Source organism: Varanus komodoensis, unplaced genomic scaffold (assembly GCF_004798865.1).
Source record: "Varanus komodoensis strain SLA01 unplaced genomic scaffold, ASM479886v1 scaffold1, whole genome shotgun sequence".
In the NCBI taxonomy this organism is placed as follows: Eukaryota; Metazoa; Chordata; class Lepidosauria; order Squamata; family Varanidae; genus Varanus; species Varanus komodoensis.
The window spans coordinates 26,236,494-26,253,695 of NW_025335268.1; the positions used below are offsets into that span (position 1 = coordinate 26,236,494).

Genomic DNA, 17,202 nt, shown 5'->3' on the forward strand with positions numbered 1-17,202 from the left:
TTACTCAAACTGATAATTGTTGTTTATTTATTTGATTTATCTGCTGCCCCACTAGCCATAGGTTATCTGGACAGTTTACATCATTATAAAATCCTAGTCAGCATAAAAATACAATGCACAACTTTTCAACTCTCAATTACAAACACCAATAATAATAAAACCATATAATGTACAAAATAAACAAAATAGAAATAGCAGAACAATAAATAAAATATATGTTGCATAAATCTCTAAAAACAAAACATAAACCAATTAAAATGTTTGCTTATATCAATAGCTATTTCACTTCGAAACAATTTTTGACTTAAAAAAGAAGACTGAAGGATTAAAAGCAAGTCAAAGTTTTCTGTTGTTTTGCTATTGAACTTCAGATAACTGCAAATATATAAATCTTTGAAATACACAAACAACAATAAGAATACTTGGAATAGAAATCTTATACTTAAGGTCTGAGGCATAGGAAAGACCAGCTGTTCCTCTAAAGATAACTCCTGCTGAGAAGCTCTACAGGGTACCTGCCATCAAGTGCCAATGCAGAGCAGTAATGCACCTCATGGCTCAGGTGGGAAGGCTCCCCCAGTGATAGAATCCCACCCCTTGGCCTCTATTAAAATCTGCAGGAATCAGTTTGCACTGTGCTTCATCAGCATAGACAGCCAAGAATATCCATGGTGGGAAACCTTCCAACTTGATGATTAGGCTGTCTGTATTGGGCCTTAGATGGCTTTGTAGGAAAAGTAGAAGAATCCACTGATATCCACTTTTACAAATGGCTTTTCTATGTTTGCTGGCAACAGTTGCGAGGGAACATACAAAAGAGGGGGTCTACTGCCATCATGTCTTGCCCAGAGGTTGTCCAAAAGCATTTACAAAGACTCCGTACCGAGCTAAAACAACAACTCAGTCTAAGGAAGGACCTCTGCAGCATCACTGACCCAATCTAACAAGGAATGTAAATTAAGTGGAGACCCATTCTGCATTTAACATTATAGATTAGGGAGAGAGAAGACTGCATAGACAACTGTCATTTCCTACCTGAGATTACCTTTGGAATTTATCTCACACTATTATAGTGTGCGGTCTTCTTTGTATACCCTTTGGGCTAGTTATTTCCCAACGAGCAGACATGCTTTTTCACTGGGTGAGTTTACCCCAAGAATAAGCAATGGAGGATGGGTGGTTTGTCTAACAGGACTGACAGATGACAGCCTAATCGGCAGTCTGTTGGAGCTTGATTCTCCCTCAGTTCCTCTCATTCTTCTCAGATGCCGGTGGCAAGTATCCCAGGGACTCTGTAGCACAGCTCCCTGTTTCCACGTTCCCAACATTAGCCCCTTTTTTCCTGCAGCCATTTTGCTGGGGTTGCTGGCTCACTAGAGAAACTCCCCTCCAACCCCAAATATCAAATTGTCAAAGGGATTTACGTTTCTGAGCTCTTGTGGACGTGGGAACATGTTTGCAAACTTTAAAAAAAATGAAAAATAGGGATCCTGCACAAGTACATAGGGTCACATGCGACTATTAAGCTCAGTATTCTGATATCCCCCTCAATTCCTTATTCTCAATGTCCTTGTCAATTTTACCCTCCATTTCAGTGCTTTTCCAGAGGGAAACAGGGCAGTTAGTTCTTGCATATGTGCACAAAGAGCTGATCCTGAATGGATCAATATATGCAAATATCTAGGCTGACAAATTAGGTACACTGGTAAATATACAGAAATTTCAAAACAGACAAATGAGGCAGATCATCAAAATATGCAAATTTCAAGGCAAAACAGTAAAATGGAAAATCATGAAGAATTCCTAGCAGTGGGCCAAAAATAATTGTTTAAAAATGGTGAAAGTATCCTTTCAAGATTTCTATGAAAAAAAAAAAAATCTGGAACTTGAGGTAGGGCCATCTTAATGCACGGGCCTGATGGGCGCTTGCCCATGGGCCCCATACTAATCTGTGTATGTTAACCCTTGGAAAATTGGAAAACTTCCAAAATTAACAGTAGTTGTAGTTGTCATAGGGGCCCCAGTACACTGCTTTGCCCGGGACCCATAATGCTGTCAAGATGGCCCTGACTTGAGGATGCTGAGACAGGATGAAGAAAAATAACAGTGGCACTAGCAAGATTACAAGTAGTGGCAAGGGTTCTCGCCACTGTTGCCAGGGAGCATTCTGGTTGTGATAAAATTGTGCTACTGGGTTTGGATATCACAACAAGCCATTCTTCGAACAAGCCCTCAAACAGTCCTGCTACAAGCCATGGTTTCTCATGATGGAATGCTTGTGTAAAATAATCTGCAATAGAAAAAACACTCGGGTTCAGACCTCACATTCAGCCACCTCTCATGTTAACAACCCATTCGGGCTTAATGTAAACTGTAAACCAGGTCACTGACAGGCAGCAGTCTATTTAATATTCAATGTTTGTACTAATTTTTCAGTACAGTGCTATGCAAGCTTACTCAAAAGTTAGCACCATAGAAAAAAGAAACCTATGTTTTGTCACTGAGAAGTCATATTCTCATCATAGTCATTGCCAATTAGCAGATTTTAGTAGCAGACTCAGATTCCTGAATTAGGTTAGAAGTTAATTGAAAGGAGGGGAAATGACTTTTAAATTATTCAGCTTACATCTACTGGAGAAGTATGATTCAACTGCCAGTCCAATCAGCTTTTGTACCTGGAAATGAGTTGGGGGCATTTTGTCTTTCACCTGTCTTAGATAAAAGATAGCAGCAGAGTGCTATGCACATTCACTTAAAATTAAGCATCTCTGGGATCCGTAGGACTGCTGCCTAAATCAAATTCTGAATAAGAAAGCAAAACCAAAATAAAGCTGTAGACTCTCGAGCACGATTTCAAGCCATAGAGGCCTTAGAATGAGGCACCACACACAATTAAGGTACTTTTCTTCCGCCTACAGAACAGTACATTTTTTGATGAAAAGATAAAGATACTTGTACATGTACTTTGAAAAAATGTACTATGTGTCTGTGCCTTTAAAAAGAATGTGGACACAAGAAGTTGGAGCCTTTCCACTAACTGAAAGAATGTTAATGCAACAGTACACATATAGAATCACAAGCTGGGGTGGGAGGTTGGAAGAGATTGTTCATGTTTTAATACACACAGCCAGGGGTGTGCATGGCTTACCAAAATGTAAAATAAAGGAATACAGTGAAAAGGAGGAGAAAGTGACGGAAGAACAAACCATACATTCTGTTCTAAAATTATGCAAATTCTGCATCTAGAATTGGAAATCAGGCAAAATAAAACATGGAAGACCTTTAAAACATGGGAAAATATGAACTGGAAATGGAGGAAACCCATCCACACTTAATTCATACCACAGAGAGCAGAAGGACATGTTGGAAGCCACCCTGTGGCTTATGCAAATGGGGTGGCATACAAGAATCCCAAATAAATAAATAAAAAAGAAATTTTGTGATTTTTAGGGGAAGGGTTCCAGTTTTATAAAAGCCAGCCCCTGTGGCTGAAATGTGAAGAGCAGTTTCCCCTTGCAACATTTTTTCACTAAGCTCCTTTTACCACCATGAGTGAAAACATAGCTAGTGGGGGGGGGGGGGAATTAAGAAGCCCATCTGCCACTGCACTGGTCTGTCTCAGCAAATTGCAGGCTCAGCAGCTGCCTTTTATAAAAATAACAATTCCTGAAAAGACTCAGAAATGCATGAAGTGTAGCTGAGTTCTGATTTCCCACTTGTAGCTAATGGTGGCTGGGCAGATGGTAACTAAACAGGAAAGTAATCTTGGGATCCCCTTAGTTATTTCAAGGAAAAAGGCAACTTGGTGTACAGTGATTATAAAAGAGGCAAATTCAGTGCTATGAATCATTACGGGAAGGATTAGAAATACAAACTGCCAGTATCATGATGCCTTTATGCAAAGCTGCGCTGAGACCACACTTGAAATACAGTGCATACTTCAAGAAAGCATATCTCCTAAAGGGCAGGAGCAGCAGGGTGCAGGCAGCAGCTAACCAGCCTTCATGTGGGCCACTGGCCGACCGCCCCTTGCCCACCCTTCCCGACACCCAGCTGTTCAGCCAGCAGCTGAGTGCCGCGAACAGAGTGCCAGTTCCCCTTTGCTACGGTGATCTTGAGCCTGTTTTCTGGGGAAGGTTAAAGCATTCCACCGCAGGAATCCTGACTCCGACTGCGATGCCCTTGCTGCTAACAAAAGAGGGGAAGCAGCAATCTGGATTGCAATTGCTGGGGAAGAGGCATTAACTTCATCCCTTCCCAACAGTCTTGATGTAAAGACTAATGCTTCCCTACTGCTAATATAAGCAGCAAAACGCCAACCTTGTTCAGAATTGCTGGAGGAGCGGTTGAAGCCTCTCCCGCTGCCACCATCCCCACCCTCGGAGTTCCTGCTCACGACCGGGATAGCTGAATTCACGCATCTTGGAAAGCCAAATAAGCTACACAGGGCAGGTTGTTCTTAGAACAGCCCATGGTGCACCCAACAGACGTTAGGCTCAACATGGTTTGCTTTCCTTCCCCTCCCCTCCCCTGGGAAGGATCTTCCCAGTCTCCTTCCCAGTCTCCTAGCCAGTATCCTTCCCAGGAGAGCCCCTTTTGTCTCTCCCTCCACTCTTTTCATTCAACCCTGGACTACTTTGTATTTGTAACGGTGCAAATTTGTTTGCATTATGATCATGATCATTGTCATTAGTAGTAGAGCTACTTCAGTCTTTTCACAAATACATTCTTACAGCTGTTGGATAGGAGTAGCCTTTCCTGGTCCATGTCTGTATATGTTTCAGCTGCCAGATGGAACAGCAGTTAACATACCTAGAAACTGACAGGGTCAAAGTGCATAAAGGCTATTTCTGCACAGTTGCCAGGGACCAACTGCCAAGATGTCAACTAAAAAGTGCCAGAAAAGAGGGAAAAAAACAACAAAAGAAGGTACACAAAAAGGAGAGAACAATATCTGCCACTTAGCAATATAAACCTCTCTGTTGTAAGTTTTGAACTGACAACTCTCAGTGACTGAAACTTTTCAGTACTTTCCTGAGTCACAAGGTACCCCAAAAGGAAAGGTATTAACTCTCCCACAGCTCCTTTTCAGAGAAGCCCACTTATTTATTTAATGTATTACATTTGTAGTCCACCTTTTTTAAGAATGCAGGATGGCTCACCTCTTCCTGCTGCTCTCAATCTTATCCCCACCACCACAACAACCCTGTGGAGTAGGTTGGGCTGAGAGTTCATGACTGGCCCAAAGTCGCCCAGTTGGCTCCATGGCTGAGCGGGGACTTGAACCCAGATTGCCTGAGTCCCAGGCCACGATGTTAACCACTGCACCACACTGGATGTCAATATTAGATTTGTCTGAACTTGAAAGATCTCTCCTCAGTCCTGACAGGGCACAGATCTTTTGCATTATAGCTCCCACCAGCCCAGTCACCATAGAAATGATCGATAATGATGGGACTTATTGTCTAAAAGGCCTAGGAGACACCAGAGGGGGAATTTGGCTTAAAAATTCAATCTCACACATGCAATGCAGAGAGTAGCTTGAAATACAGACTTCAGTCAGGCCTGCAGCAGGGTAAGAAAGATCCTCCTCCTCCACCACTGCAGTCCTGTTAATTATCACCCACCACAACAACCGCTGCTTGCATGAAAAGAAATAAACACTGAAAGAGAAAGACACAATTATCATCACATCTACTTTGGCCCTCTCACCTCAAATGAGGACTGCACTATTATACGATCCCATCATGTCTTGAAGTGCTGGCCCAGCTGCTTGTGGATTTAGGTCACTGGATTTGTTATGGCTTGTCCTCTAAACATTTTTATTTAAAAAAACATGAAAAGGGAAGTGTAAAACTAAGCATCCTGTTAACAGATGTTCCAGCTTTCCAAAAAATTGGCAAAGCTCTAATATTAATAAATTGACTTGGTATTATGAATAAAAGCTTCAATGGTTTTTATTTTGGGCTTTTGCGGTTGTAAATTCACCACACAGGTGGCTTTGATTGGAATTAGGAGTTCATAAAAAATCCTGAATAATAAGACTAGCACTGTGACCTTCTCTTCTAAGCCAAATTAAACAAGTCATACACCACTAAACTAGCATTTGAGGCTTCTTCCTACAGCACTTCAAGATTTTCTTATTGAAGGAAGGCAATGAGGAAGACAATTAATTCAATCATGATGGAAATTTGAAAGATATGCAAGGACATGGATAATATATAATGGGGAAACAATATGGACAGAAATGCCAGAACCTCAGAAGCAGAACCTCTAAGCAGAATTTACTGTAGTGCCTCCCAAACAACTTTGTGTCCTTGCAACAAAGCTCGCAAATCTGCTTAAATTCTGCATTTTTCCATCTTCAGTAGCATGTTGCCTTGAAGCATTATTTCAAAAATTGGTTTCATCGAACACACATGGTACAGAAAACACCAAAGATACCTATTTCATCAAGTTGAAACCTTGACTGGAGGACATACTAATATGGCAAAATAAGTCCACAGCCCTGGCTTATTAGGAAACCTGAATGGTCTTATCATTTTTGCAATTTTTAGTTTTAGAAATCAACTGGAATGAAGGACTGCTCCACTTTCAACAGACTAGGTAATATCTGCAGCAAAATTAATTTTTGACATATCCAACAAATTCATTATTGCTTTCACACTTGCCCTTTTCACCAGAGGAAAGTGGATATGGATTACAATTCATGCCATACTTCAAAGAAATTTGGGGCACACACTTCCACGTGTAACTGACTGGGAGATGTCAGGAGCTGTATGACTTATCTCTGCCCAAACATGCAAAGGACTGTGCCTGTAAAGGGGCTTCCTTTTCTACTGCAGAGGGACAGCAGTGCATGGGTGTCTGTAACATCCATGCAACAACTTGCTACACCCTGGAATATCTAAAGCCAAGTCAATTCACTCTCTGCAAGCAGCAAACAAAGGCATAAAGGGGAGAGGTGGGTGATCAAAAGCAACTCTGCTCTTCCCTGCCCTCTAAACTGACTTGATACAGATATTCCCAGCCTTATTTTATTGTGACTATAAATTGTGCGATTACACTGGGCTAGCAAGTGGAATGCCTCACACTAAATATTTATTTGGTGGCAGAGCACACTTTAGAGATGTACCATTAATACTGTTGACTGAGATCCCTATGAAACACTCTTAATTGATATACACAAGATGCCTTAACATCAATATCAACTAGCACAGCAGAGCAGGGAACGACAGAACATCACTGTGTTCTAAAGGTGTCCTTATCAACACCTTAGTACATTCAAAAGCATTTCTCTGCACCTTATAGCTATCAGGTTCTAGAAGATCGGTAACAGCTGGTATGCAGGCTGCTTTCCAACCGGTGGGGAGGTTATTTGGTTCCCAGACCCAGGTGCTAAAGGAGGCTTGCTTATTATTGCCTCTCCCTATAGGACACACAATTTGATTTAAAAAAAAAAAGATCAGAAGGATTGCTAATCTGAGTACAACAGCGTGCCCTAGAGTTCACTATGCACTGTGAGTATATCATCTAAAGCAACTATCCAGCTGCTAGCAAAGTATTAATATGTGAGCACATCATGATGCTCCACATACATCATTTTCACGTTTACTTGCTCAGGCAGTTTATCAAATTAATGTTTTGGTACTTGCATACCATGGAATGATAAAGAAAGTGATGGAAAATAGTTATAGAACATTTCAAAATCCATGATCAAACAATACCTTTATGATGACCCACCAAGTTTGCACAAAATTGTGGGAAAGCTATGATGACCAGCGTAGCATTTCTGGTTTATGATCCCAACTTTAAAGAAATTTACTTGGACATCTCAAGGACACAATTTTATGCATGTTTGGGCAGAAAAAGTGCTGCAGCTCTTGCCATTCCCCTGCCAGTGGAGTGAGCTAGGAAATGCGGGACTTGTTTGTGCCCAAACAAACCTTTTGCATAAGGTTGCACCTCCAAAGCTCTGTTAGGATACAATCCCATACACACTTATAAATGCTGACTAGGCCATGTTGAGAGTTATGGGCCTTCTTTGTTTAAACATGCACAAGACTGCACACCAAGTCCAGTCTACAAAGTGCTTTTTCAACTTTACTGAATGCATACTAACTTTTTAAAAAATCATTTGACCTCCTTTCATGTATGTTACAGTAGCCCAAAAGCACTGAGAGAATATTTCACTCTTTCATCTGCACCCTGAGTAATTCTAGGTCATTTTTTGTAAGTTTGCAAAAGCCTGACTGCTGCTGACAGCAGATGGCTTAGACCCACACAGCTGAGAGCTGCATATGTTGCCAACACACACTGTTGCCCATGTGTAGGCCAAGCTCAGAAAATGAATTCATAAGAGTCCAAGCCGCTGTCAAAGGAAACTGGCACTTGAACTTGCCATATTTATATCATTCTAGATGCTGCCCCATCCCAACATGGTCAATAGTCACTTGCAGAATTGCTCCAGACGGACAGTCGCCCCCAACTCTTCCTCTTCCTCTGAGTTTCACTTCTTTGTGCTCTAAGGTATGTGGGAAAGTGAGTAACATAACTTCTGCTACCACTAATTCTGACTGGCAATTCTAATGGTTGCAACTAAGTGGACATCCCAAAGAACATGGAGCAGATATCAGGATTTTTCATTAGCAGAGTTGCTTTAAATGTTCTGATTTCAACCCAAATCTTTAGATTGATACCCAGAACACTCCCTGCTGTTTTTCAAATTGGCTTGATATTACATTTAAAAATTATTACAATAAGGTAAAGCGAGCACAACACACAGTATTATTACCTTCCCTTTAAAAAAGTCAAGTAATTTTTAAGCTTGTATCTCAACAATGTGACTCAACGTTTAGAAAGCACTGAATTCCAGCAAATAACTTTACCACAGTGTGGCTAGATCTTCATTTAGTACTCCTTCCAGAAAATTAAAAAGGATTTCAAAAACATACATAAGGGGTCTTAGCATTGTGGCAAAGCACATGTTTTACAACCAGACAGTCTCAATTTTGATCCCTAGCATCTCCAGGAAAGGTGAAGGAATTGTGACTACTTATCACCTTTGTATGTCTATTAAAATTTGTAAACCACCCAGAAAGTCCAAAGTGCTATGGGATGGTATATAAGTGCACAAATAAACAAACAAACACATGATTTGGCTGAGTATAAGGCTGCTTCCTGTGCTTCTTTATTAAATGTTGTGGAGAGCAATTAAGCGTTGTTTACTATTCGTTTTCAAATATCATTTTTAAATTCCGGCAAACACTTTTAATTGAGCCACTGACATGACCTTTCCTATTCTGGCAAAACTATCCCCAATTGCTCAACATGGAGTCAATTGGACTATTAGTCATTGTGTCAAAAAGAAGCATTCGCATTTAGCTCAGAAGCTGGACCTCCTGTACAGTCCAATCTGGCAGTAACACTAATAAAATGTTTCTCTTAACCAGCAATAGGGCTATTTGTACGACAAGATCCTGCTCATTTTAAGACTGAAGGAACAAAGCCTCAAGGTAGTAATAATTATCACCGATGTGCACAGCAAGCCAGTTTTTATCAAGAAAGCCAGAAGTGCCAGCACTTCATCCAAGAACAGCCTAGAGAGCTTTGGCTGTGGGGCAGTATAAAAATAAAATAAATAAGTAAGCCCAAGAAGCTCTATTCTCAGGTGTCTTTCAGTATTTTTTAAACTGCATATGCTTTATGAACAACTGCAAAACCCTGCACAGCATGGATTCAACCTCTCTCTCTTTTCTATACTATAAAATATTTCTCTGTCAGATAAGAGAAGGATCAGCATATCAGAAAATGCTTTAATTAACATGCTGTGTCATGGCAGATACATCTTCACCTCCAGAGAACTCTGTAACCCATATACGCCCACACAAAATACCCCTGAAACCCTTTAGAATAACCTATCCCAAACTTGCAGTTGTGAGCATTCTTCTACTATGGAAGATACTGGGGAAATGTAGAGAGAAATTAGATTTGCACATATAAGAATTACCCTTCAATGTCAAGGATTATTATTTAAATCTCAGTGTCCAGGAACTTACAGATTATTATGCTAAAATAGAGAATGCATGTTCTATAAATAAAAGTTATCTATGAATGTATTAAAGGCTTCTAAGGGTACTTGAAACAGTGGTATCAAGGACATGTTTATGCTACTGATAGTGGATATTCCTATTAGGTCTGAAGTAGAAAGCAGTCTTTTTTATTTATTAAACTATTTAGCCTGTCTCTCTCAAAAAGTAACTGTGCCAGCACACCATATACCAAATCTAAAAACGGTGGAATATAAACCCCACTTATTTGGGGCCTGTGGGTGAAAATGTCTATGGACATAAAAGGATAAAAAGCTTCCTTGAAAAGTAAAGATGTTCAATGCTTTCACAAGGCACAAAGCGCAGACTTGAAGAAGGCACCGTTCAGGACAGTGATCTGTGGCCATGGGTCCACCACCAAGGAGTCCGTGCTCCATCCAGTGCTGGAAATAATGGTTGGCACCTGGAGCAAAGCCTTCCCTGAGGTCCTAGTGGACTGGCAGCAGGTCAAGCTGGCCTATGGCTTTAGAGGCCACCAGAAGCATGCTTGAAAAACTCACCCAGGGCCATTGCAAAGGTTATAGTACATACCACATGCAGCGACTTGGACTCCTCCAATGGGTGGCAGTAGCACTACCCACAGAAGAGTCACCAATGGAGACTAATACTGAGTCCAAATCCAGTAACCAGGATCCACTGGAATCAGAAACTCCTGGGGCAGTACCAACGCCCCCAGAAATGGCAACCAGGGAACTAGCATTTTATCTCCCAGAAGTCTTGAAGGCCAGTTCTGCCTACTACGCACAGGCAATGTACCTGGGTATAAGCAACAGAGAGGCATTGCTTAGAGAGGCCTGTTCTTTTCCTAAAAATGGACAGCATCCAGGTAGCATAAACAGGCTGAAGGGCTACATAAAATAGAAATCAGCTGGTTTCTTTCTGGAGCTTGTCCAGTGTTGTGTCACTATCCGCTCTTGCTTTCTGACCTGTGATGCCCAAGGAGATACAGACTCCTTCTCTGTCAGACCTCCAGATCAGCCCTGCCGGCCTGCTTTCTTCAGACTCCACTATGGCCTTCTCTTTGTCAGACTGGACAGTAAATGCATGCCAAGCTATTGTCCCCTTCCAGAACATAAGAACACAAAAGGAGCCACGCTGGTCACACACGAAGATCCACCAATCCCGCATTCTGCTCACACAGCAGCCACCTGGGCGCTCCAATGGAAAGCTCACAAACAGGACATCAATTAAGGGGCTGGTTATTTTGGACAGACCCTAGAAAAGGCCCGCAATCAATGAAAAACTCTGATTTTGCTCAATGGTTTCCTCTTTTGGAAACAGAACTCTATAAAGCTAGCTATCTGTCCAGAATGAGACATGTTTTTTAAGAAGCGCCTTTACTGAGTTGTGCTTTCAAGTTATGCCAACTGACGTTTTGGATGGGCAATGTAACAAGGTGCCTCTTGAACACAGGTTATGTATTTGTGGTTTATATCAAGCTGAAGACGTCGTTCATTAAATGCCAATCTGTCCTCTATGTACTGACACCAGGGAGAGATGCATGAAACCCTTGCTAACTGATGGATACAGGAACTCTTTGGCAGAAACCATCCTTCTTTTAAGTGATATTCGTAGTTATGTGACGCATGAGGTTGCTTTGTTTGCTTATGTGCAAAGATCACGAAGAGAGAATTAGACAAAATTGTTGTAACGGCACTGGAGATTCAGAGTTAAGTTAAAGATGAATTTCTGTTCCTAGTATATTTTATTTATATTTTACATGGTTGAAATTCTTCATTTTGTCATCAGCATGCATTCATTTGATGCATTTTTCATGTCCTTTGGCTACTAAAATAAACTTGGAACAGGACAAACAGGACATGAGCCTCCTAGTCATGCTCTTCAGCTGCTAGTACTGCCTTGGATATTGGAGGTCTCATACAGCCACCAGGGCTAGGAGCAGTTGATATCCTTCTCCACAAATTTGCCCAGCCCCTTTTAAGGCTATCCAAATTTCTGCCCACCCCTACATCCTGTGGAAGCGAATGCTGCAGCTTAACTGTGTGCTGGGTGAAGAAGTAAGTGCTATTTATTCTGAAGCTTCCATCCATCAGCTCCATGGGATGTCCTCAGGTGCTAGGCAGAAAACTGTATCCATTTTGTACACCTCTCCCATGCGTCTCTTGGATTGCCCTTTTGCTGAGCTAAAAGACCCAGATATTGCAACATTTCCTCATAGGGGAGTTGTTCCACCTGTTTGATCATGTTAGTTGCCCTTTTGAGAAAGTAGCTGGGCAGCTGCAAATCTGCACTATAGAACTTAAGCTGGGGTTCTTACCACAGTTATAGCTACAAGAGACCATCTATTCTCACGTACTAAATTGACTTTATGATCAAGTCCAGACTCAAAAATTAGTGAGAAACTTTTTTTGGCAGCCCTGATTTTTGATTTTTTACTTTGGGTCAATTTGCATGGCTTGATAATCATTTTTGGATTTTCATCTCAAGCACCGTTTGCTTGCTTATGGCTGAATGACAATATTTATAATTGTGACATTTGTAAGAATTTATTATTGACAAACAAATGTAATGCACAGAATCTTAAACAGGAATGGAACAGGAAATGGCATTACCAAATTCAATCCATTCAAAGGATTGTCACTTTAGAATCTATATCTGAAGATAACTATATCTCAAATTATGTCTTATTCAACAAAAACTCTTGTTTTGTATTTGTTAGACACCACAATATCGCTTTAATAATTATTTGTCTAAGTCAGCTTAGTGGAGATGCAATAATGCTAATGCTTCCTTTAATCATATACCGTATTTTTTGCTCTATAAGATGCACTTTTCCCCCCCTCAAAAGTAAGGGGAAATGTCTGTGCGTCTTATAGAGCGAATATGTGTGTGCAGTAAGTCTGTCAGGTGTGCAGCCCATGGGGAAGTGATGGAGAATGTGCCTGTGATTATGTGCCCATTTGATTCAGAATATTTTTTTTCTTGTTTTCCTCCTCTAAAACTAGGTGCGTCTTATGGTCAGGCGCGTCTTATAGAGCGAAAAATACGGTATTTTGGCAATACCTAATGGTTGTCTCTTTTTTGGGAGGAGATAATAATATGGATAAAATTTGTACCAGAACGTTCATTAGTATATACTGATGTCTATATTATTTTAAATTCTCTACCTGCCTCCTCAAATGTAATGCACAGTCAACAGAAATGCATTTTCTACGGACCTTTGGCAGCTAAAAATTAATATTACAACACTGGAAAGAAATATGCTAACCTTTCAGAGCGCAATGAACTGAAGAACTAATAAAGAATTCAACATTTGAACAGATGACATACAGACAACACTCTCAAATGGATAAATACATAGATATTTGGTCTACCTTTGTTAAAGATTATGTGTAATTGATATATGCAAATACATGTAGTTACTTTTTTCTTTTTTAGGATTCTATTGAAACTTACGATAAAACTAAGTTTAAAAAATAGATATAAAGCTGTGTTTCAAAAGCACATTGTTAGTTGCCCAATCCATCATATGCTACAGGTGGTGGAAGCAGTAACCCAAATTAATTCTAATAATTTAAATAATGTAGGGCTCAAAAAGCCTCCAGAATGCATAGTTATTCAGGTAAAGGAGGCAAATCTCATCTAGGAACCTAGCAGCCCCCATTTATACTTTGTCTGTATTGAGCTACAGCCCATGCATCTTCACCAGGTACCGGTTCAGGAGGAAACTTCTTACCCTGGATCTGGATAGAAAAGCAGAACTAGGCATCATCAGCAAAACCCAAAGCTTCAGACCATCTCAGCCAGTGACTTCATGCAGATATCTACATACCAAATGGTGACACTCCCACAGGTCATTTCCATGGGTCTAAGCAAATACTTATTCAAATATTTAATGTGAAGGATACCTAGTAGGAATATTTCTGAGCTGATAAAATGGCTTTTGTGTCAGTGCAAGCTGCACCATTTTATTTATTTATTTATTTAAAACATTTTTATGCCGCCCCCATTGCAACAAAGCCTCAGGGTGGCTCACAACAAGAACAAAATATACAAATATAACAAATTATACAATAAAAATATTAAAACCTGGTGCATCTCGGCTTAAAAGATTTAAAATCCTATAAATAACCAATAAATTAACAATTAAAATAAGTTTTAAATAAACTTATTGATGGCAGAATACCCAGACTTCTTGCCTGGGGATCTGAAAGCTCTTGAACCAATACCAAGGCAGAAAGGAACCAAGATACATAATTACAATTTCTTTGGGCCAATTAGATGCATGCTGTTCTTGCTGTATACCCTACAGATACATAAAATTTAAAACATGGGTTTTGCATTCCTTATAGAAAACTCCCCAAACTGAAGGACCTAGTCCCAGCCCCCTCACTTTTGGAGATGCATAAGCAAGATCAGCTGTCACCATCAAAGTATTCTGAGGCATCAAATATTTTTTCTTGAAATCTTGAAACATGAATGCATTAATTGTGATTAGTGTAGTGTTGTGAGCCATACTACCTGACAGAGATATTTACCAGTTGGAGTAAAATAACTGTAAGAATTATTTGAAATAATTAAAATGCTTTATTTAAGATGCAATTTCACTCACATTTAGACAGAAAAAAGGCCTACAATTCCCAGCATGCCCCATGGCTGAGGCATGCTGGAAGTTGTAGGCACTTTCTATTTAAATTTGCAAAGGATTGCACCCTTAATATACTCTAATATACATTTCAGCCTGTGAATAACAACTTACTTCACATATTACTTGAGTAATATGTTTCACATATAATATCAAAATGCAAGCAAATTATATTTTAGCATTCAAAATAACATAATAAGCAATAAAAAAGCCCACTTTTCTTAGATTAATGTAATATGTAGCAAATCACTTTGGCACTGGAAGAAAAAAAATCATCCAGCTATAAGTCATTCTCTCGAATTATAATAAAAAATCGATGCCTTCATTGAATCAAGGCAAGTTCAGCCACCCTCTAATGCGTCAGCTTTCTTTATCTTTTCTTTTCAAAGTGGGAGGGGGGGAGCTTTGTGCCCTAGTGACCTTTTACCAAATTTTCATTTGGTCCTAGCTCAGCACTAAACTGAAACCTTTTCCCAGTGTGAAGACTTACATTGCATATAATAATCGCCATTTTCTCCAGACAACCAGAAAGTTCAGCAGATCAAGCTTTTTATACATCTGCAGGGTGTCACAAGGTTTAGAAACAGCAGGCGCAGATGTGCACCGAAAGAGGGCATTTGCCCCCTACCAATCCACTATCAGACTCAACAATGACTGACACATGGACAGAAGTCCACCGCACACACCAAGTAATCAGACTGTGGGAAAGACGGCAGCAGAAAAGAAGCGGCAGCATATCAGCCAAAGCACGAGGGGGAATATCTAATCTATTTTAACCATCCAAAGTGAAATTCCACGGTCAGACTCTGACACCTGGAAAGGGATTCAACGGGTTAATTCCAGAGCGCAACATAAAGCCTTTTTCCAACCCTTCAGGCAGCTGGAAAGGAGACAGACTCCTGCTGACAGAAAGTTGAAGGAGGGGGATGGAAGGAACAGTGGCAGCAGCTGCTAAGGAGAAATGGATAAACCGGGGACTTACTTTTGTAGCTGGCAGCCCAGGGCTGATAGCCGTAATAGCCAGTAATCCGCAGAATCCTTTCCTCGATGGAAGTCAGTCCCACGGAAGCGCTGGTGAGATCTTCCATAGATCGGGACCATTTCAAATCCTCTTTGATTGCCTCATCCACCACTAGATATTTGAGCTGCCGGAGTTGAGGGCTTATGTCTGACAGCCTCCTGGGGCTGACATCGGGAGATCTCCTCATGCCACTAGAAAAGAAAGGTAGGTGGGGTGGGAGGACAAGAATATACTAAATGCAAACACTTGCAGGTTCACCATCACAAGGTATCAATAATGTACGAAAGGCACGCACAAGGGATGCTGGGCGCTTGAGGCGGGGGAAATGAGGGGGGCACGCCGTACAAAGGAAATCCACCCTCCTGGCCGTGTCCTGCTGCGCCCGCCCTCCCATTCCCGTGCCCATCCTCCTGCTTCACCCTTTGCAGAGGGAACTAAAGTCCAAAACATCTGGAGGGCACTAGGTTGGAGAAGGTAATGATGCACCTCCCAAAAGAAGGCACCTCTTCAAAGCGTGGCAGAACAGTAGCCCGAAACACTTGGTGCATCTCAAGGGGGGCTTGACTGCTGAGAGGGAGACAGCCGGATCCACCCCCATTCCTTAACAAGCTCGCAACGAAGGCTCCAGGCGAACTTTAAGTCCTTCCCCTCCAAAACCATCCTGCTTCTCCGCCCCGCACGAACACACACGCGCTCTCCTGCCTCTGGTTCCCAATGCACAGGGCAGAGTGGAAAAGAAGAGCTCCGGCAGAAATCAGGGCTGGGGGTGCTGAAAACTTTGCTGGCGGTGGTCCTCCCGCGCAGCTGCGCGGCTTCGGCAGCCTCGCAAGGAGGCGGCTTCGGCTCCCCGAGCCCGCCGCCTTGCAGCGACAGAGGGCAGCCGCCGCGGGCGGTCCACGCCGAGCCAGCAGCGCTGCCTCACCGAGAAAGCAGGGGCTCCGCTCCCCGCGCCGCTGCCTCCCCGCTCGGCCCCGATTCCCCCCGGGCCACGCACTCACATCGCGACGGTCTTGCCCCTCGTCGTGCCGTTGGGGAACTCGCGAATCCCCATGGGGAAGAGCAGCGGGCCAGCGCGGGCTCCCAGGCTTCAGGAAAGGCGCAGCCGCCCTGGGCGGACCGGCGCGCCACACGCGGGACGGAGGGACACGGGCGCAGAAGGGGCGCGACGGCGGGCAGACGAGACCCGGCGGGCGGCGAGGCGCGCTTGTGCCGCGGCAGGAGCGGAGTTTGGAGCGGCCAGTCGCTGCTGCTGCTGCTGCTGCTGCTGCCGGCTGCTGCCTTCGCCCGCCTGCGAGCCGCCCTCGTCCCCGGCCCTGGGAAGGAAGGCGTTGGCTCCTGGCTGCAACCTGCTGTCGTCGTTGCTGCTGCTGCTGCTGCTGCTGCGTATGGATGGAGTAGCAAAGGAGGAGAGAAACGCTCGCTCGGCGCGCAGGCAACCGCTCTCAGCCGCCTGCTGTCAATGCTCG

At 42.3% G+C, this 17,202-nt stretch overlaps 1 protein-coding gene across 1 annotated transcript in view; it reads right to left on the reverse strand.

The window, feature by feature from the left end:
* The window catches only part of SLC35F3 (solute carrier family 35 member F3), a 135,824-nt gene extending 119,037 nt beyond the window's left edge, over nucleotides 1-16,787 (reverse strand). Inside the window, exons 1-2 of the mRNA XM_044420194.1 lie at nucleotides 16,735-16,787; nucleotides 15,698-15,927 (exon numbers count right to left, since the gene is read on the reverse strand). Coding sequence (XP_044276129.1) covers nucleotides 15,698-15,927; nucleotides 16,735-16,787 — 283 coding nt within the window. The remainder of the gene's footprint in view (nucleotides 1-15,697; nucleotides 15,928-16,734) is intronic.
* Between the last annotated feature and the right edge of the window lie 415 nt (nucleotides 16,788-17,202).